This window comes from Chiloscyllium punctatum, chromosome 13, assembly GCF_047496795.1.
Source record: "Chiloscyllium punctatum isolate Juve2018m chromosome 13, sChiPun1.3, whole genome shotgun sequence".
In the NCBI taxonomy this organism is placed as follows: Eukaryota; Metazoa; Chordata; class Chondrichthyes; order Orectolobiformes; family Hemiscylliidae; genus Chiloscyllium; species Chiloscyllium punctatum.
The window spans coordinates 85,659,050-85,681,749 of record NC_092751.1 but is presented as its reverse complement, the minus strand read 5'-3'; the positions used below and the strand labels follow the sequence as shown (position 1 = coordinate 85,681,749).

The 22,700-nt window shown below is 42.6% G+C and overlaps 1 protein-coding gene across 1 annotated transcript in view; it reads right to left on the bottom strand.

Moving 5' to 3' along the window:
• Nucleotides 1–22,700, bottom strand: part of timm23a (translocase of inner mitochondrial membrane 23 homolog a (yeast)) — a 40,306-nt gene that overhangs the window by 3,037 nt on the left and 14,569 nt on the right. Inside the window, exons 4-6 of the mRNA XM_072583084.1 lie at nucleotides 21,802–21,886; nucleotides 13,784–13,842; nucleotides 12,060–12,170 (exon numbers count right to left, since the gene is read on the bottom strand). Coding sequence (XP_072439185.1) covers nucleotides 12,060–12,170; nucleotides 13,784–13,842; nucleotides 21,802–21,886 — 255 coding nt within the window. The remainder of the gene's footprint in view (nucleotides 1–12,059; nucleotides 12,171–13,783; nucleotides 13,843–21,801; nucleotides 21,887–22,700) is intronic.

The window sequence follows — 22,700 nt, the reverse complement described above, 5'->3', positions numbered from 1 at the left end:
CAATTTAAACTTAATGTTAACCTTGAGAATCCTGAACTCAACTCAAATCCCTTCATGCTTCAGATTTCCAATGACTTTCACCATTTAGAAATTAGTCTTATGCCTCCATTCTTCCCACCAAAGTGAAGAACCTCACACTTTCCTCACACTGCATTCCATCTGTCACTTCTTTGCCCACTCACTTAGCCTTTCCAAGTCATTCTGCAACCTCCCCACCTCCTCAATATTCTGTCCCTCCACCTGTCCATGCCATCTGCAAATGTGGCAACAATGTTTTGTTTCCTTCATTCAGATCGTAAATGCATAACATGGATAGGTGTGGTCACAACACTAACCCTTGCAAATCTTCAGCTGCCATCCTGAAAAAGGCCCCTTTATCTCCACTCTCTGCCTTCTGCTAGTCAGCCAATCCTTTATCCATGACAGTACCTTGCCCCTAACACCATGGGTTTTATCTTATTTAGTAGCCTTCTATGTAGCACCTTATCAAATGCCTACTGGAAATCCAATAGATCCACTGGTTCTCCTTTGTCAAATTTGCTCATTACTTCCTCAAAGAATTTTAACAGACTTGCCAGGCATGACTTCCCCTTGACGAAGCCTTACTGACTCAGCCCTGTTTTACACTGTACTTCCAAGTAATCCACAACCTCATCCTTAATAATAGAAATATAAATAGAATAATAGAACATGTCTAGCAGTTTCATAAATGTCCCAAATGACTCTGCTTCCACCACTAACATTGGGCAACGCATTGCACGTGCTCACAACTCTCTGCATAAACAGCCTACCTCTGACGTCTCCTCTATACCTTCCTCCTAACACCTTAAAATTATGACCTCTCGTGGCAATCAATCCTGCCCTGGGGAAAAGTCTCTGGCTATCTACTCTATCCATGCCGCTCATTACCTTGTACACCTCGATCAGGTCACCTCTCTTCCTCCTCCTCTCCAGAAAGAAGTCCGAGCTCAGTCAACCTCTTCTCGTAAGACAAGTCCTCCAGTCCAGGCAACACCCTGGTAAACCTCCTTTACACCCTCTACAAAGCCTCCACATCTTTCCTATAACAGGGTGACCAGAACTGGACACAATATGCCAAATGTGGTCTCACCAGAATTTTTTAGAGCTGCAGCAAAACCTCGTGGTTCTTAAACTTGATCCCCCTGTTAATGAAAGCCAAAACACCATATGCTTTCTTAACAACCCTATCCAATTGGGTGGCAACTTTGAGGGATCTATGTACTTGGAACACCTAGATCCCGCTGTTCCTCCAAGAATCCTGTCTTTAATCCTATAGCTATAATCCAGCATTCAAGTTTGACCTTCCAAAAGCATCACTTGGCACTTATCCAGGTTGAACTCCATCTGCCATTGCTCAGGCCAACTCTGCATACTGTCAATGTCAATGTCACACTGCACCCTGCAATAGCCCTCAATACTATCAATGGCACTTCCAACCTTACTAAACTACCCCTCTACCTCCTCATCCAAGTCATTTATAAAAACTACAAAGAGCAGAGGCAGGACGCCACTCACCCCGGACCTCCAGGCAGAATACTTTACATCTACAACCACTCTCTGCCTTCTGTCAGCCAACTAACTGTGAATCTAGATAGCCAAGTCTCCCTGTATTCCATACCTCCTTACTTTATGAATGAGTCTACTGTGGGGAATATTATCAAATGCCTTGCTGAAGTGCATGTACACCACATCCACTGCTCGACCTTAAATCAACCTGTCTCGTCACTTCCTCAAAAGAACTCAATAAGATTTGGGAGGCATGACCTGCCCCTCACAAAGCCATGCTGACTGCCTTGAATCACGCTATGCTTTTCCAAATAGTCATGGATCCTATTCCTCAGAATTATTTCCAAAACCTTGCTGACCACAGACGGAAGACAGACTGACTGGTCTGTAATTGCCAGGGATTTCCCTATTCCCCTTCTTGAAAAGAGGAACAACAATCACCTCCCTCCAATCTTCTGGTCCGACTCCCGTGGAGTGAGAGGAAGCAAAGATCTTTGCCAGCGGCTTAGCAACCTCAATTCTCGCTTCCCGGAGCAACCTCGGATAAATCTGGTCTGGCCCTGAGAACTTATCAATCTTAATGTTCGCCAAAATTTTCTGCACATCAACTTCCTCAATCTTGATTTGTTCAAGTCTGTTTTCCTCACTCCTTAAAAGTTTTCATTCACAAGGTCCCTTTCCTTCGCTATTCCTGATTATTCTCTTTGTCCTCACGTATGAGTAAAATGCTGTTTGGTTCGCTCTAATCCTTTCTGCCAAACCTCCTGGCTCTCCTCAGTCCATTTCTGAGCTCCTTTCTAGTAAGCCTATAATCCTCTAAAGCTGTGCTAGACACTTGCTTCCTCCACCTGACATAAGCTGCCTTCTTCTGTTTGATGAGAATTCCTCTTCTCGTCATCCAAGGCCCACTAATCTTACCCCTTCTTGCCTGTCTCAGAGGAACAAATTTATGCATCACTCGCAACAACTGCTCCTTAAATAGTCTCCACGTCTGTAATACTCCTCCTGTAGAACAATTGCTCCTAATTCGTACTTCCCAACTCCTGTCTGATAGTCATAATTTCCTTTTGCCCAATTTAATATTTTCCCATGGTAACTGCTCCTTTCCCTCTCCAAGGCTATGGTAAATGTGAGGCAGTTGTAGTCACTGTAACCAAAAGGTGTTCTCACATCACAAGATCTGACACTTGTCCTGCCTCATTGCCAAGCACCAAATCCAAAATGGCCTCCCCCCTCATTGGCCTGTCTACATACCAAATAAGGAAACCCTCCTAAAAACATACCTGACAAAAAGGGCTCCATCCATACCATCTGCACTTAGGAGGTTCCAGTCAATATTGGGAAATTTGAAGTCACCGTAACAACAACCCTGCTACGCTTGCGCTTTTCCAAAAATCTGCCAGCCTATGAGTTCTTCAATCTCCCTACTGCTATTAGGGGGTCTGTAGAAAACCCCCAATGAGGTGGCTGCTCCCTTGTTGTTCCTAACTTCCACCCATACTGACTCAGTAGACAAACTTTCCTCAACAACCTTCGTTTCTGTAGCTGTGATGCACTCTGATTAGCAATACTACACTCCCTACTTTTCCCACTTCCTGGTTCTTTCTAAATCCTACAACATCTAGCAACCATTCCTGCCCCTGTGAAACCCATGTCTTTGTTATGGCCACAACATCATAGCCCCAATGACTGATCCATGCTCTAAGTTCATCACTCTTACTTCTGACACCCCTTGTGTTAAAGCAGACACACTTAAACCAGTCTCTGTGTTCCATCATGTAAAACACCTTCCCAACAGATCCTGTCACTGCCTCATCTACAACTACCCTCCTCCACAAGGTGTGTAGCTCTGTTCCCATCCTCCCCCCGCCAAACTAGTTTAAACCCTCCCTCGGGCAAATCTCCCACCTAGGACATTTGTGTCCCTCCAGTACAGACCCCATCTTCCCCAGGAGGCATCCCAATGGTCTAACTATCTGAAGCCCTCCCTCCTGCACCAGACACGTAGCCACATGTTAAGCTGTAGTCGCTTACTGTTCCTCACCTTACTGTCTCGTGGCACCAGCAGCAAACCTGAGAACATAACTCGGCCTGCTTTTCAGCTTCCATCCTAACTCTCTGTAGTCACTTTTCAGATCCTCAATCCCTTTCCTGGCTACGTCATTGGTGCCAATATGTACCACGATTTCTGGATGCTCACCCTCCCCCTTCAGAATCCTATAAACATGATCGGCGACATCTTGGACCCTGGCATTGAGGAGGAAACATACCTTCTGGGAGTCCCGTTCCCAACCACAAAATCTCCTGTCAATCCATCAAGTCCCCGACCACTAGCGCTTTTCTATTCTCCCCCCCCACTTCCTTTCTGAGCCACAGTGCCAGAGAGCTGACAACTATGGCCTTTCCCTGGTAGACTGTTGCCACCAGCAGTATCCAAAACAGCATACCTATTGCTGAGGGAAACAGCCACAGGAGAATCCTGCTCTGTCCGTTCCCTTTTTGCCCCCGATTGTAACCCAGATGTCCTTATCCTGTACCTGAGGATTGAGCACCTTCCTGCACATCTCCTCTATTTCCTCCTCAGCCTCCCGGATGATCCACAGTTCATCCAGCTCCAGTTCCCAGTTTTCGAGGAGCTGAGTTGGGTACACTTCCCGTAAATGTGGCCAGCGGAGACATATTGTGCCTCAACTGCCACATTCCTAATATCCATACCCCGTTATTCTAAAAGCCCATATAGTGCTAAACAAGGGGGGAAGAGAGAGAGAGAGAGAGAGAGAGAGAGAGAGAGAGAGAGAGAGAGAGAGAGAGAGAGAGAGAGAGAGAGAGAGAGAGAGAGAGAGAGAGAGAGAGAGAGAGAGAGAGAGAGAGAGAGAGAGAGAGAGAGAGAGAAAGCAAGAAAATAAACCTGAAAAACGTATCCACTCTACAGACTTTTATTAAGGTTAGGGGAGGTGGGTGGGAGGGAGGCTCTACGGTGTAGGGTCTCAGGTTTACTTAAAAACCAAATCACTAACCTTTCCACCAGGCTCAGCTTCTTCCGCTCTCTGCTCCCGCCTCCTGGACTCTCAAATCTTACCAAGGTCAGGCCAACCTGCCTATAATTTCCCCTTTTCTGCTTTTCTCCCTTCTTAAACAGGCTGCTACATGAGCCATTTTCTCATGCCCTGGGACCCTACCTGAATCCAGTGATTCCTGAAAAGTCACCACAATCTTCTTCAGAGACCTAGGACATAGTCCAACTGGTCTGGATGATTTATCCACTTTCAGACCTTTCAGCTTTCTCTAACATATAACAGGAACTGGGGCAAGAATGCTGCACTTTTACTTCACCTTGCACCTGGCAGGAGTTGAGGGAGGTGGGGGCAAGGGGAGTCAAAGATTGGTGGAGACAGACATGGGGTGAATCCGTCTGATAGTTTTAAAATACATGTTGCAACTTGAAAAAGGAAGTAGTGGAGATCACATTCGATTTCTGATCTTCTAATGGAGGTTATATAAAAAAAAAGCAGGAACAGTATCAAATTCATTTCTACAGCTGAGACTGCTCTACCGTCAGTATTCTTCGAGATGCATAGCCATCTCAGGGCCACTAACTAGTCCAGTGGGAACTTGTCCAATAAGGCTCCACAACAGGCTAGATGAAATTGTGGGACCAAACTCACTTCCAAAACTGTTCAAATTATCAAAGTGATGAGAAATGCAGAACCAGTGAGAATTACACAATACACAATAAGGACCTTGCATGGATCAACCTGGTCTCAACCTAAATGCTGCGCAACCCTCAGGCTCTCAGTTTCTACGAAACTCTGCTCAGGCACACTAGACATCAAAGCACAAGTACCAGCAACAAAAATATATAACCAAAAGAGAAAATGCTGGAAAATCTCAGCAGGCAAGGTCACAGCTTGGACAAAAGGGTCAGTTAGACTCGAAACGTCGGCTCTTTTCTCTCCTTACAGATGCTGCCGGACCTGCTGAGATTTTCCAGCATTTTCTGTTTTGGTTTCAGATTCCAGCATCCGCAGCAATTTGCTTTCAACAAAAATATACACACTGCCAGCACACGCAAGATGGCAACCATTTCTGAACAATTTAAAGACAAGCAAACGAGCATATGAAATAGAAATTATAATAACGTTTCAGCTATTTCACCTCCCCAAGGAGAAAATCTGGCAGGTACACAGTCTCATACTCTGAACAGCAAATATTACATATTGCCCAAAAGGTCAACAGTACCTTCACTGAACCACTGTATCATATTCAACTCTGCACCAACAAAACTAACAATTACAGTAACTTCAAATTGGAAAAGACTGTTCTAACAACACCAATACCAAACACTCAATATCCACCAACTGAGCCACTATTCAATGGTAAGATTGGATATACTGGTCTACATTATCGACTGTACCTCTGAAAAAGCCTTCATGGCACTATGGGAATGAGAGAACTTGATTGCACAGGTTCTGTGAATCAGATTCTGAAGTGGTGCTGGTTTCAATGATAGCTTTTGCTAGTTCCACAGGGAGGAATCTTAGGTGTGCCACAAGATATTTATGAAAATTTTAGTTGGGTGGAGTGCAGCAGGTACTAGGGACAAAGCAGATAGTGTCTTTATACAGATCGTTTATCAAGTAGGGAATCCAGCCTTCCCATCTATCCGCTCCACTCTCCCCACCGACCTATCACCTTCCCACCCACCTTCTGCACAGCCCCATCCTTCTATTTATCTCTCACCCACTTTTCCCCCTTAACATTCCTGAAGGGCTCAACTCTCCTGCTCCTCGGATGCTGTGCTTTTCCAGTGCCATCCTTTTTGGATCTAGCCTGTCACAGGTCAATGACATCGAAGTTCCTTCCTGCTCGTCTAAGTAGGACAGCGATTTCCTTGGACTGGGCTGTTTACATCATCGTGTACTTTGGAGATGGGGATACTTCTACCATGAGCTCAGTACTATACAATAAACTGCAGTGAGCAGCACAAGTCAGACACAGCTTCACAACCCCAGTGAATTATTTATGGCCAGTCTGGATCTTTGTCCTATTTTGTGCACTCCTCACTAATGACTCATGTTATGCCTGAACTCCCCGGATGTACTATACGCACACAACTTTAGGGTGCACCCCAGCACTGGGGTTCTTTTATCTGTATAATTTTATATGGACTGAGATTAGATGTGCTATCCTCTAAGTGGGAGCCTCCCCATTTCAACTGGGTGGAAACCCTCCAATCTTTAAATTGTACTTTAGCAGTCTTACATAAACACAAGACTGGCTGAGAACAGGTTTCCAGGGTCATGTCACTGCTTCAATGTGAAAGCATTTTGTTTGCAAATACACTCCTCTGTAGCCGCAAAGGTTCTGTGCCCAAGAATCCTCGTGAATGATTAAATTAGAGAGTGTGGAGCTTCTTAAAAAAGGCTAAACATTTTTTGCTCATGGATGTTGATTTTTGTTGTTACTTATTTTTTAAGCAAATTCGTGATTAGTGATTTTGCAGACACAGAGGATTTATTGTTATGGAGGATGTAGTGAAAAAATTACATTTCCTCTTTTAAAGTGCTATTAGAGAACTCAGAGACTCAATAGGCAAGTGGCCTCTTTGAGCTGTGGCCTTTCTATTCCATTCGATTTTTCATCCTTCTTCAGTCTGCTAGTTAACGGTAACATTTATCTCACATACAAGATCAAGCCAAGTGATTATCAATGATTTCTGTTGCATGTTCTCACTTTGCGTAAATAGCATTCAGCATTCTCCAGCAACAGTCGCTGAACTGATACCCCTATCAGCGTGTGGGCAAAAACCAAACAGGAACAAACTGCGATGACCCTGGACAGCACAACTCCTGGCTCAGCATATCCAATGGTTTCAGTTCCAGCTGTCAAACTGCTAGTAGCCTTAATCATATCTTCATGTTTCAACTCAATGCACCTATACCATTGTCCATAAAGCTCCAGGAACAAACAGGTTGCGACATTTTAAGGTCAACATAAAAGATCAACATGACACTGACAGGATGCAGAGCTGGGTTGAGAAGCGGCAGATAGAGTTCAACCTGGATAAATGTGAAGTGATTCAGTTTGGAAGGTCGAATTTGAATGCTGAATACAGGGTTAAAGACAGGGTTCTCGGCAGTGTGGAGGAACATACTTGGGGTCCACATACATAGATCCCTCAAAGTTGTCACCCAAGCGGATAGGGCTGTAAGGTGGCGTATGGTGTTTTGGCTCTCATTAACAGGGGGATTGAGAGCTGCAAGGTTTAACCAGCTGTGTAAAACCCTGGTAAGACCACACTTGGGATATTGTGTCCGGTTCTGGTTGCCTCATTATAGGAAGGATGTAGATGTTTTAGAGAGGGTGCAGTGGAGATTTACCAGGGTGCTGCCTGGACTCGAGGGCTGTCTTATGAAGAAAGGTTGAGGGAGCTTGGAGAAGAAACAAGCGATGTGAGTTGATAGAGGTGTACAAGGTAATGAGAGGCATAGATAAGTAGATAGCCAAAGACATTTCCCCAGGACAGAAATGGCTGTCACAAGGGGTCATAATTTTAAAAGGTGACTGGAAGGAGGTTTGGGAAGATGGCAGAGGTAGATTCTTGATGTAGAGAGTGGGGTGTGGAATGGACTGCCAGCAGTGGTAGTAAAGTCAGGGACATTCAGGACATTTAAACAACTACTGGACAAGCACATTAATGGCAGTAATCAGAGGGGTGTGTAGGTGAGGTTGATCTTGGATTAAGATAAATGCTTGGCACAACATCGTGGGCTGAAGAGCCTGTACTATGCTGTGCTGTTCTATGTTCTAATACATTCTCAACTTTGGCCTCTCTCATTCTGCCAATTGCTGATATATAATCAGGTACAAATAAGCCTTGTGTGTGTGTGTGTGTGTGTGTGTGCGCGCAGATAGACACACTGTTGATAGCTCAGCTACCAAGGTCAGCAGCTTGCCTTGCAGGGTGGAGATAGCTGTGTACATATCTGTCAAATTACAACACAATTATTCTTGCGCCATAAGGAACAGTGGAGTACATTGTTAGGTAGGGCCACACGAGCACAACACATTTAAAAACTTAGTGCTCTGCCCAACAGTCATACAAACAATCCACAGTGGGGGGTGACCAGAAGCAGAAACCCTACCTCATTCCACCCGATCCCAAAGTTATGCAAATGAACTGTAGCAACTGCTTTGCCACACGGAGATCAGCCAACTGAGCAGAGACAAGAGACAGCACTGAAACTGCTGACTTCCTGCTTAGTCTTGCTTAACAGAGTCATAACACTAACTGACTAGGGAGCCTAGGAAAACACTCAAGTATTTCTCCAGCTTTATGTAATACCAAGTATTCTTTATCATATTGAAGAAGAGACTGTCTAAAATTCATTGTTTTTATTCATTGCATCAGAAAGCTTTGTCACAACCACCTGCTGGAAGGCAACCCCACAAGGAACCTGATTGAGTGCCTGAGAGTTGATTCAAAATTTCCTGCTGGTTGCATATCGACTGTCCACTGGAGTAGTACCAGATGATTTGCCACTGTCCAATGTTATTCCCTTGTTCAAGAAAGGGAATAGGGGTAACCTTGGGAATTACAGACCAGTCAGTGTTGGGCAAATTATTAGAGAAGATTCTGAGAGATAGGATTTATGATTACTTGGAAAAGCATAGTTTAATTAAAGATATCAGCACTGGCTTTAAGGGAGGCAGGTCACACCTCAAGCCTCATCAAATTCTTCATGGATGGGACAAAACACACTGAGGAAGGTAGAGCAGTGGATGTGGTATAAATGGCGTTTGATAAGGTTCCCCAAGGCAGGCTCATTCAGAAAGTAAGGAGGCATGGGATACAGGGGGAAATTTGGCTGTCGGGATACAGAATTGGCTGGCCCATAGGAGACAGAGGGTGATAGATGGAGCTCGGTGACCAGTGTGTTCTGCAGGGATCGGATTTGGGACCTCTGCTCTTTGTGATTTTCATAAAATGACTTGGATGAGGAAGTGCAAGGGTGGATTAGTAAGTTTGTCAATGACACGAAGTTGGTGGAGTGTTGGATAATGTAGAGGGCTATTGTAAGTTGCAACAGGACATTGACAGGATGCAGAACTGGGCTGAGAAGTGGCAGATGGAGTTCAACCTGGAAAAGTGTGAAGTGATTCATTTTGGAAGGTGAAATTTGAATGCAGATTACAGGGTTAAAGGCAGGGTTCTTGGCAGCATGTAGGAACAGAGGGATCTTGAGATGCACACCCATAGATCCCTCAAAGCTGCCATCCTAGTTGATAGGGTTATTAAGGTGGTATATGGTGTGTTGACTTTCACTAGCGGAGGGAATGATTTTAAAGAGCTGTGCAGTTATGCTGCAGCTCTGTAGAGCCCTGGTTAGACCACAGTTGGAATACTGCGTTCAGTTCTGGTCGCCTCATTATAGGAAGCATGTGGAAGCTTTAGAAAGGGTGCAGAAGAGATTACCAGGATGCTGCCTGAACTGGAGGGCACATATTATGAAGAAAGGTTGAGGATTGGAGCAAAGAAGGAGGAGAGGTGACTTGGTAGAGGTGTCCAAAATGAGAGGCTAGATCAATGGATAGCCAGAGACTTTTTCCCATGGTGGAAATGTCTATCACGGGATTGGCGGGGGGGCAGCATAACGTTAAAGGAGATTGGAGGAAGGTTTAAGGGAAATATCAGAAGTAGGTCCTTTACAAAGTGGTGGGTGCGTGGAATGCACGGTCAGCAGTGGTAGCAGAGTCAGATACATTAGGGACATTTAAGCCACTCTTTGATAGGCACATGGATAAAAGTAAAACAAAGAGTATGTAGGTTAGTTTGACCTTAGAGTAGGATTAAAGGTCAGCACAACATCAAAGGCCGAAGGGCCGTTCTGTGCTGTAGTGTTCTATGTTCTAAATGCCCATATGGGACCAGAGAGGAGGTTCTGCCATACTCCATTTCAATAAGTACCTTGTTCAAAGATGAAAACTAGATTGCTGCCCATGAAAAAGAATCCTGCAAAACGAATACATTTCTTGGAATCTAAAAGGCTATGACATTTAATTGATTAATGATTATGTACATTTTTATTGCTTCTTTATAAAACAACCGCCTAAGGAAGAATAGCTCAGCATTACCAGATAAATGTTACACAACATGTACAGAATCTTAATACAGGCTTAAGGGCTTACAATGGGAGTCAATGAGATTTTAGAGCTTTCCGCAGTCAACACTATATAAAGTTAAAAATCACACAACACCAGGTTATAGTCCAACAGGTTTGATTGGAAGCACACTAGCTTTGGGAGTGTCGCTCCTTCATCAGGAGCGACGCTCCGAAAGCTAGTGTGCTTCCAATTAAACCTGTTGGACTATAATCTGGTGGTGTGCGATTTTTAACTTTGTACACCCCAGTCCAACACCGGCATCTCCGAATCATGAACACTATATAAGGATCTGGATGTAGGTTTGCTCGCTGAGCTGGAAGGTTCATTTTCAGACATTTCATCACCATAATAGGTAACATCTTCAGTGAGCTTCCGGATGAAGCACTGATGGTGTAGCCTGCTTTCTACGTTTAGGTTTCCTTGAGTTGATGGTGTCATTTCCTGTGCTTTTTCTCAGGGGGTGGTAAATAGGATCCAAGTCAATGAGTTTGTTGATGCAGTTCAGGTTCGAATGCCATGCTTCAAGGAATTCTCATGTGTCTGTTTGGCTTGTCCTAGGATGGACATGTTGTCCCAGTCAAAGTGGTGTCCTTCCTCATCCATATGTAAGGATACATGTGAGAGAGGTTAATGTCTTTTTGTGACGGGTTGATGTTCGTGTACAAGATACAAGATACAAGATACATGATACATGAACATCAACTAGCCACAAAAAGACATGACCCGCTCTCACTAGCATCCTTTCATACGGATGAGAAAGGACACCACTTCGACTGGGACATCACATCCATCAGAGGATAAGCCAAACATAGACATGCACGAGAATTCTTAGAAGCATGGCATTCCAACCTGAACTGCATCAACAAACACATCGACTTGGATCCCATTTACCACCCCCTGAGAAAAAGCACAGGAAATGACATCACCAACCCAAGGAAACCCAAATATATAAATAGAAAGTAGGCTACACCACCAGTGCTTCATCCGGAGGCTCACTGAAGACGTTACCCATTATGGTGATGAAACATCTGAAAACAAACCTTCCAGCTCAGCGAGCAAACCCACATCTAGAACCTCAACCTGACATACAAATCTTCTCAAAACTCGCTAAGAATCTTTTATTATTTCTTTATTAAAAAAATCAGAATTCTAAAAGAGCGTAAAGTTAGTTTTCAAACCAAAATTATTGTAACAATTATCAGATTTAGGAAGTAGATGTCTTCCAAACATGCAAACTGTTGCCTTTCTTCCAACATAAAGAAGCATAGCTCTAATTCTGTCATAGATTTGGGGTACTAACCAAAAATAACTCCAATCAGCAAGCTGAGCCCAGATTAGTGAGCCCTTTGATATCCAAGCTTGTTTACCTGTGGATTTATAGAGTAGGCCGGTCAAGGATCCTGCTGCTACTGTGTTCAGATCATCCTCTGCACCCCGAACCTTTTCGATGACAACACCAAATGTGCTGTACAAGAGAGCTGCAGCAAAACAGTCAGGTATAAGCATCACAGCCATAAACAAGTGAAGATGCCAATGCACCTTTGAGTCCAGCACACAGTAAAGTCATGAATGCACATACATACATGCAAACATGAAGCAGACACTTTATGCAGGTATCGCAGTGTAATAATATTTGTGGTGATTAGTCCTAGCCACTGGATTGGTAATTATCTCAAAGAAATAACTCTCAGACATAGAATGACATTAAAGTCTCTGAGGTCTAAATTAAATTTGAAAATTCAAACTCAGCTTGAAACAAGAAACAGAGAATGAGAAAACTAAATCAGGAAGTGGCCATAATGCTGCCAGATTGCCCTTAGCAATACAACTCATTCTCCAATGTCCTGTAGGAAAGGAAATGTGGTCTGAACTGGTCTGGCCGATATATGACAAACTCCTATACTGTGGTTCATTCTTAACTGGCCTACTACATTCTCAATGTACAACAGATATTAACCTTGCTGGTGTTGCCCACTCTGAGAATTAATTCTGAAGTCCTGAGTCCAACAGAGTCAGATACAAAAATCAGAAGTCACTGGAAAATCTCAGGAGGTCTGGCAACACCTGTTGAGAGAAAGCAGAGTAAACTTCTCAGGTCCAGTGACATTTCTACAGAATTGTCGTGAAGAAGGGTCACTGGACCCAAAACGTTAACTCTACTTCTCTTCACAGATGCTCCAGGGCCTGCAGAGGTTTTCCACCAATTTCTGGTTTTCAAACATCTGCAGTTCTTTTTTTAAATAAAATCAGCTCTCACACCATTCTTTGGGTGAAAACTTTTCTCAATCACCATCTAATCCTTCTATCAATTAGCGCAAATCTACGGCCTCTAATTGAGGACCTCTCCATGAAGGGAGATTGATTCCTCAAGAGTCCTGAATTTATACACATCTCAAGTGAAATAGACTCCACTGCTCCAAAGAAACAATCCCAGCCTACCCAATCTTTCCTCAGTCAAAATTCTCCATTCCTAGTAACATCCTCTTAAAAGTCTTTTTGATGCAATCATGTTGTTCTTACAAAGTAATGACCAGACTGTACTCAAGTTGGAGTCTAACCCAATATTCCACACAGTGCTGTATTCTTATATCCTATTCCAATAAAAGGAAAAAAGATTATTATATGCCATTTTATCTACATGTCCTGCTACCTTTACGGATCGGAGGATATAAACTCCAACGTTTCGCTTCTCTACACTTCACAGTATAGATTAGATTAGATTACTTAGTGTGGAAACAGGCCCTTCGGCCCAACAAGTCCACACCGACCCGCCGAAGCGCAACCCACCCATACCCCTACATTTACCCCTTTTTAACCTAACACTACGGGCAATTTAGCATGGCCAATTCACCTGACCCGCATATCTTTTGGACTGTGGGAGGAAACCAGAGCACCCGGAGGAAACCCACACAGACACGGGGAGAATGTGCAAACTCCACACAGTCAGTCAGTCGCCTGAGTCGGGATCTGAAATTTCTTGTGTATTTCCTTGCCATTGTTTATCTTGCACCCCAAGTGTATAGAATTACTAAGAATTACAAAGCACTTTTCAGAATAGTTGACACAATGTCTGAAATAACTAATCACTTACCCAAGGAACCAAGTGTGTTGGCCCACAGAGCTCCCTGTCTTGTGACCATATTCAAGATTCTGCAAAAGACGACATTTTATTTTGAGGGCTTTAAAATGGCCAAACAAGCTTTAAAAGTACACTTTCATAGAAGTTCAGTTGGAAAAAAATATAAAATCACCCATAACATGGCAGGCACAGCTGAGGGGAACGGTTTAAGGAAGTAATGGAGGCGTAGCCAGCATTAGCTTTAGTAGCTCTTAAAAATATGGAATTGTGGCACAGGTTTGAGAAAGTAAGAACTTGAAAGTGATATGGCTTCCAGACTGAGGGAGAACATACAGTGGGGAGAAAAAGGAAAGCATAATTGAGGGAGGGAGGGGTGAAAACTTTGATAGGAATGTACTGGAACATGAGGCATCAGTTGAGGTCAAGGCCACATAACAGAGCTTGATGAGGGGCTGGACCCTAGCAGCACAGTTCATTGAAGAAACAACACAGTCTATATCCATAAATGGATAAACCAGTCACATGTTACAAGGTTTCCGAGAAAAATTTCAAAACTGTTCAAAAGTCATAGGCATGTACAGCATGGAAACAGACCTTTTGATCCAACTCGTCCCATTTACCAGCACTTGGCCCATATCCCTCTAAACCCTTCTAATTCATATACCCAGGTGTCTTTTAAATGTTACAATCGTACTAGCCTCCATCACTTCCTCTGGCAGTTCATTCCATACACGCACCACTCTCTGCGTGAAAGATTTCCCCCACAGGTCCCTTTTAAATCTTTCCCCTCTCACCCTAAACCTAGTTCTGGATTCCCTCACTCCAGGGAAAAGACCTTGCCTATATACCCAAACAACTCCCCTCATGATTTTATACACCTACAAGGTCACCCCTCAGCCTCCAATGTTCCAGGGATAACCACTCCAGCCTACTCAGCCTCTCCCTATAGCTCAAACCCTCCAACTCTGGCAACATCCCTGTAAATCTTTTCCGAACCCTTTTAGGTTTCACAATATTTTTCCTATAGCAGGGAAACCAGAATTGCATGCATTATTCTAAAAGTGACCTAACCAATGTCCTGTACAGCCACAATATGACCTCCCCACTCCTATATTCAATACTCTGACCAATAAAGGAACATATACCAAACACCTTCATTATTCTATCTACCTGCAACTCCACTTTCAAGGAGCTATGAACTTGTACTCTAAAGGTCTCTTTATGCAGCAACACTCCCTTACCATTACCATTAAGGACCTTACCATTAAGTGTATAAGTCCTGCCCTGATTTGCCTTTCCAAAAGGCAACACCTCACAATTATCTAAATTAAACTCCATCTGCCATTCCTCAGCCTACGAGCCCATCTGATCAAGGTCCCATTGTACGGAGGTAACCTTTTTTGCTGTCCATTACACCTCCAATTTTGGTGTCATCTGCAAACTTACTAACTATACATCCCTATGTTCACATCCAAACCATTTATATAATTGCAAAACTGCCAGTAACCATTAGCCTGATAAGAAATAGAAAATTCGAGTAGGCCATTTAGCCCTTCAAGCCTGCTCCACCATTCGTTAAGATCAGTCTCCTGTTCCCACTTTCTCCCTATAACTTTGACGTCTTTAGCCCCAGGAAATGTGTCCAACTCCTTGAAAACATTCACTGGTTTGGCCTGTGTTTTGGCCAATGATAAAGCTGGATACTCCAAAGTGACCCAGGGTAAACTTCTGTACAGTCAGTGGGAGATATGGTACAGCATTTAATAAAGCAGATACACACACAGCACGTTAAGAGGTGAAGAACTATTTCAAAAATTAGGTGTATTCAAGGAGACATTTTGTACATATACTCTTTTTATGTGCCACTCAAGAAACATTATTTAAGAGAACAGTAAAACTGGGTTCAGGAGGCAGCTAAATAGGATTCTGGGAATGGAAGGATATGGTGGGGAGCTTGGTTCAGCTTGATCACAAAAAAAGAACAAGCTAGTTGGGATCAATTTCCTGCATTCTTGATTACAATCAACAATTCTAGTCACAGCTCAATAGGAACAGGATATTAAGACAATCAGCTGATGTTAAAGGCATTCTCCAAAGTGAATGACCCATAACATCCCACCCCCTACCACCACCGACAGCAAATCCCACAGCAAGTGTCTATTGCAGAATAATTGTTAAAAATGCTGAAAATGATCAAGCATACTTAGTTAAACAAAAGTCATGAAATTAACTGTGTTTTGCAAGAAACTTGATAACTTTTGAAAGTACAATCACCAGGAGTTACAGTAAAAAAAATCTTTCATGGCAGTTAGTTAAATGCAAGTACTAAGAAAACAAATGGAAAACAATGCAAATTCTGCTCTGAGTAACCACTCCAGAATCCCCAAAGCCAAACCATTGTGGTTGTTTCTAGTGAGAATTAACAACTCCAAAAGGAACTGGGAGTTGCCTTTTTATGTCTGTCAGACCAAGCACTTTCCTCAGCATCTACCTGCACTTCCCAAAGGACTTTTCATGCCCATTTGATTTGCTCATTTAGGATTACTGAGAGCCCAGGTGCAACAATACCATAAACCTGAAGCATGGATTTTTTTTTAAAAAATAGGAAAATGCTCAAAGGTTTTTTAAAAAAAGATCAAAAGTTAGGTTTGTTGAGAGTTGGCTAAGATATTATTTGTTAAGTCAACAACAACCCTGGATGTACATAGCTCTGAGATGATTATTATAAATCTTCTTTCCCCCAGTACATTGGTAATCAGGAGTAGCCACGCAACGATGTGCATGGAGTTTAATCTCATGAGCCTTACAGCTGGGTGGGGAGGGAAACAGTGTTGGGATGAGGATGAACATATCAAAACGGGAAGTTACAATACAGAAGCAGTGGATATGGCTCAATGGGTCCATTCACTGGTGATGTGCAACACTGCATTTATTGAAACAGCTGCACAAACACTGATAACCCTCTGACACAGGATCAAATGACCTTTGAAAAAAAACCCTACACTTCTTCCTAATTTTCAGAAATTCTAGGAATTGAGCACACGTGTAAGCATCAACATTTGATGCTTGTTGAACATTGGAGGCTGAGGAACCAAATAGCCTACTCCTGCTCCCCAAATCTTTTATTTGATCTGACTAGCTGTCAACTAGTTCTGCCTGGCTGAACACTCCATTCCACACAAGGGCAACTGGGAACAAATTCTGGCCTCAGTGATGAAGAAAATGAAGAATAAGGAAAGAATCTAGAGTTCCATAGTGAGGATGAAGTTTTGGCAGTAGGAGCAATTTCCCAGTGGTGGTCCAAGAGGCATTTTGATACATGTATTGCATATTGGTGCCATAATCATGTAAAAAATGATAACTAAATGAGTGATGCCACTCAAGTCTGCATAGCTCCAGTGAGGAGGGAGATTGTGCAGTTGCGTCTGAACAATTCTTCAGAATAGGAATGCAAAAGTCAACTTTCATGCAACTGCTTCGAGTGTAGTGGTGTTGGGGTTGGAGGAGTAAGGGGGTGGATTTTACAAGCAGTGTCGAAAAGTGTGATGTTGGAAAAGCACAGCTGGTCAGGCAGCAAACAAGGAGCAGGACAGTCAACATTTCGAGCAGGAATTCTTCATTTGGAAGAGTTCATGCTCAAAACATCGACTCGCTCGGTCCTCGGATGCTGCCCGACTCGCAGTGCTTTTCCTGCGACACACTTTTCGGCTCTGATCTCCAGCATCTGCAGTCCTCACTTTCTCCTGGTGGATTTTACAACCAGGCAACATTCCCGTTTTTTTTTTCTGGCTGTTTGAAGTAGTGTCTTTTAGCCCTGATTAGGTAGGTGGTGTGTTGGCAGTGAACCAACCCACTGGTACCACAACATTGCAATTACACCCTATTGTCATCAAAAAAAAAAATTGTGGACAGCCAGGAGCTGTACCAGGTGCAGTTTAGAATAGATTAGATGGTGCTGGAAAAGCTCAGCAGGTCAGGCAGCATCCGTGGAGCAGGAAAATCGATGATTCAGGTAGGAGCCCTTCATAAGGAATGGCTGATGAAGGGTTCCTGCCCAAAACGTCAATTTTCCTGCTCCTCGGATGCTGCCTGACCTGCTGTGCTTTTCCAGCACCACTCTAATCTTGACTCTAATCTCCAGCATCTGCAGTCCTCACTTCCTGCAGTTTAGAATAGTGCATATGCAGGATGTATATATTACATATATGAAAACAACTGATTTATAACTGGCAAATCTCAAATTCATGACATATTTCATGCTTAATTTGACAAGTATTAAAAATTCACAAAGGGCTGCTGTTCAAAGTGAAATCTTCAGGGTGTATCATGTGATCTAGTTACTTGGCAGCTTATTAACATTTCATGGCTATTGGGGAAAAAAAAAGCCCTTTGAGACGGTTAACACACTTTTTAGAAACTGACCAGAGTCTGAAAGTACAAATTATTCAGATTGATATGCTAGATCCACATCAGTACAGTACAGTCCCAGTTTCTTTCTTAGGCCGTTAGTGGCAGGATTTAGGCAATGAAGCACATCCTTTCTTTGTTCTCCAGTGAATCACAGAATCATAGAACACACAGAGGGTCCATTGTGTCTGAGCCAGCTCTTTGAAACTGCTAACCAATTAGTTCCACTCTCCTACTCTTCAATAGTCTCCTTTTCAAGTGCATAACCACAATTTGCATTCAACTGCCTTTCAGCAAATTCTAGATTATAACTCTCCAAGTGAAAATGCGTATTTTCAAACAAGATTGTGCATCCATCTTAGATAATGAGACTTCTGTCTGGAGACACTTTCTCCCATTTACTATATCAAAACTCTCAATTTTGAGCACAATTTTAAATCTTGCATTAATCTATTTTGCTTTAAAGGAAAGTTCAAAACTGCTAGGCTGCTTATTTCCAGTACCATTCTGATGAGCTTCTCTTTGCCTGAAACAATGTTCCCTAAATCGTGGTGACCAGAATTAGGCAAAATACTGGAGATTGAACCCTTTGCTTTGTAGTCTTAATGCTTCAATTTATATAGTCCAGGATCCCGTTGTGAGCAAAGTGCATTTTTAAACAGTCTTACCAATTAGTCCTGTAGCCCCATTTAAATTATACTATTTGGTTTATTTTGCCTCTTCTCATTTTCCCTTGCAAAACGCAGCACTTCACACTTCTCCACATTACATCTTCTCAGTCATGGGTCTGTCCATTGCACTAGTTGAAGCCCCCAGGAGTTCCTAGTAATCGTTTGCTGCATTTCTTGCTTTTTCAAATTCATTCATGGGATGTGGTTGTCACTGGCTGGCCAGCATTTATTGCTCATCCCTAGGTGCCCTTGAGAAGTTGCGGTGAGCTGCCTTCTCGAACTGTTGCAGTCCACATGTTATAAGTTGACCCATTAAGCCCTTGGGGAGGGAATTCCAGGATTTTTGACCCTGCAACAGTGAAGAACAGCAATATATTTCCAAGTCAGGATGGTGAGTGGCTTGGAGGGGAACTTGAAATTAATGATCTCCCATGTATCTGCTGTCCTTGTCCTTCCAGATGGAAGCGGTCATGGGCTTGGAAGGTTATTTCTAAGGATCTTTGGTGAACTTCCGTAATGTGTTTGTAGATAGTACACATTGATGCTACAGAGCATCAGTGGCAGAGGGAGAGGATGTTTGTGGATTCACTACCAATCAAGTGAGCTGCTTTCTCCTGGATGGTGACAAGTTTTTTTTGAGTGTTGTTGGAGGTGCACCCACCCAGGCAAGTGGGGAGCATCCCATCACATTCCTGACTTAGAGTCAGAGTCACACTACACAGAAACAGGCCCTTTGGCCCAATATGTCCATGCTGACCAGATTTCCTAAACTGAACTACTCCTATTTGCTGCACCTGTCCCATATCCCTCTAAAATTTTCATATCCACGCACCTGTCCAAATGCCTTTTAAACATTGTAATTGTATCCACCTCTACCACGTCCTGTGGCAACTCATCCCATTACAATGCTTCTGTGTGAAAACATTGCCCTTCAGGTCTCAAAAGTCTTTCCCCTCTTACCTTAAACCTAAACCCACTAGTTTTAGACCCCTATCCTGGGGAAAAACAATCATGGCTATTCACCTTATCTATGCCCCTTGTGATTTTACAAACCTTTATAAGATTACCCCTCAGCCTCCTATACTCCAGGGATAAAAAGGAGGAATGGTGGTTGGGGAAAAAGAAGGACAATATTATCTCTTCAAAGTTGTATGTTGGCCATTGCTGAATATCTTTTACTGAAAGACACCAACTTCAGTGCAAAACAGTCATTAACTAATAGAATCACTGTAACGTGAGTGATACAAGTTGAGTTGAACCCACGTTTTGACTCTGAGACCTGAGTGTCAACTTGCAAAGACTACAAAGCCTATTCAGTCTTTCCTTATAACTCAAAACCTTCCAGTCTCGGTAACAGCGTTGTTTTTGTTCTTTGCACTCTTTCCAGTTTAATAATCTCGCACCTATAGCAGGGCGATCAGAATTGTACGCAGTACTCCAAATGTGGTGTTGCCAATTTCTGGCACAACTGTAACATGTGCCAACTCTTGTGCTCAAAGCTCTGACTGATGAAGGACAGTGTGCCAAATACCTTTTTCATCACCCTGTCCTGGGTAGCATCTACTTCCTCAGTAAAGACAGATGCAAAGTATTCACTTATCCATTCTATCCAGCCACTAAAGAACCCATTTGTTAAATATTATAAAATCTATTGCAAGTCCACACTCAGGCCTCAGAGTCAAAAAGTGGATTGAACTCAATTTGCATCACTCACATTACAGTGATTCTATTAGTTAATGACTGTTTTGCACTGAAATTGGTGTCTTTCAGTAAAAGATATTCAGCAATGGCCAACATACAACTCTTGAAGAGACAATATTGTCCTTCTTTTTCCCCAACCACCATTCCTCCTTTAACAAATATTAAACATCCACTACCTCGTTGTTTGAGGGATTTTGCTATGGATGAAGTCGTTATTACATTAACAAAGTAATTCAACAGCTCTGCTGTATTTGAGACATTCACAAATAAAACAAGTTTTTAAAAAAATGTTGATACATGCCAGCTCTCAAATGGTGACCCCTGCCTTTTTAAGCATAATACTATTTGTGCAATTTAAGTTTGCAAAGTTACTAGGTGGAGGCAGAAAAGGGGAGGAATGTGCACATATGGTCATGTTTATCAAGAGAAACATGCTATGTGTGCAAAAGCCAGATAAACAAAAATTTTGCTCTGCATCATTCAGATTAACAAAATGACTGCACACAGCTTATGGAATGTGTTTTTGCAGTCAACGCTAGTTTTCAATTTACACACTTTTCATCTGCACAAAGCTTATTACAACAGAGTCCACATTTGCTGATCAAATCTATATCACCATCTTGTGGCTGAAGGCAATTTAACAGCCACACTACCCTTTTCATTCCAACAACTGAAATTGTTTTGCCAAAAGTAGTCTAAATTTCCAAGAGAAAAATGGAGTATGCAAGGCTTTTTCCTCCACAGGCTGCAAAGGGGATCCTTTACTCTATAGCTGCTACCAGAAATCTCAAAACCAGAACGCTCTTCAGCACTTGAAAGACATCAGAATAGACATCAAAATGGCACTTTTCAAATCAGACACCACTTTCATTTCGGATCGGGCGGATTGCTTTTTTCTTGTGTCAATGAAGTTGCATGGCCCAAGTTATTAAACAGGTTGGTAGAGCAGGTATACAAAGTATTCAAATCATCTCAACTATTAGACAAAGGGAGGCAACTGACCTGAGGACATGGAGAACAATTTCTGAATGTAGTGAGGATTGTCAAGCAAGTGCTTCATTCAACATGATAGAAACAACAAGGTGGTTTCAAATCTCTGCTACATATCACAACTTCAGCCTGTCCAAAGTCAGCTTTACATTGATCTTCAAAATCAATTATTCCCACAAATGCAACACCCTTGCAGCCTTCACTGTCCATTACAAATTCCAAGACAGCAGGCTGTCTGTCATGAAAGGGATGGATACTCACTGAACATTTCTGGGTTTTGACCAAGCCATATCCCGAGTCTCTTTCAATCCTAGACGCAGGCCGTTTACTGCACCAATAGCAGCACCTAATGAAACAAAGAAAAGCTTTAAACTACCACACTTCAGGTCCATAATCATCAAATGCAAATCAAATTACCTAAGCCCAAAGTGAGCTACTGGGAGATGTGACATCACTAAAGCTGCAAACATCCTGTATTCCCCAGTCAGTTAAAACATGATCAGAATCAGTGAAGAGAACCTTCTACTGGATCATTAAGCATCCAAATACATAAGGGCTCTGTTTATGAGCCTACAAACAAGTAAAATATCAGAAACTATTCTGAGATAAGGCATTACTCTCACTGAAGCCAGTTTAAGATTAAGCAAATTTATGATTATTCAGAACTTTAGAATTTTCTTTCTTTTTTTGAAAGAACTTAGATTTGTTCTTAACAGTGCAGGTCACTTCCTAGCTTCCACCTATAACTGCATGGACTCCTCTGACTTTCTTTTCCTGCCAAAATGTCAATTAGGCAGGCGTGGCAGTAAAATATGCATCTGCACACGTTTCCACGGACCAGCCTTATTTTTCCTAGCAAGATAATAAAGATTAGGTGAAACAACACACATGGTAAAGTCAGCAGATTCCATACACTCTGGTGAGGATAATACATGGTTGCTGCAGGCTGAGGTTCTCAACACTTTCCTATGAAACACTCAATGTATGCTAAATTTGATACAAAACGTCTTCACTCTAATTCAACACAAATCTTTAAAAAAACTTCTCATGTTTGCATCATCTAAGTTACTCATCTAATTTAAATCATAATCTACAGGCAGGATTCATCCCTGTATTGGTTGCTAAGTATACGAGAGCTCTTAATTTGTGGCTTATTCAGT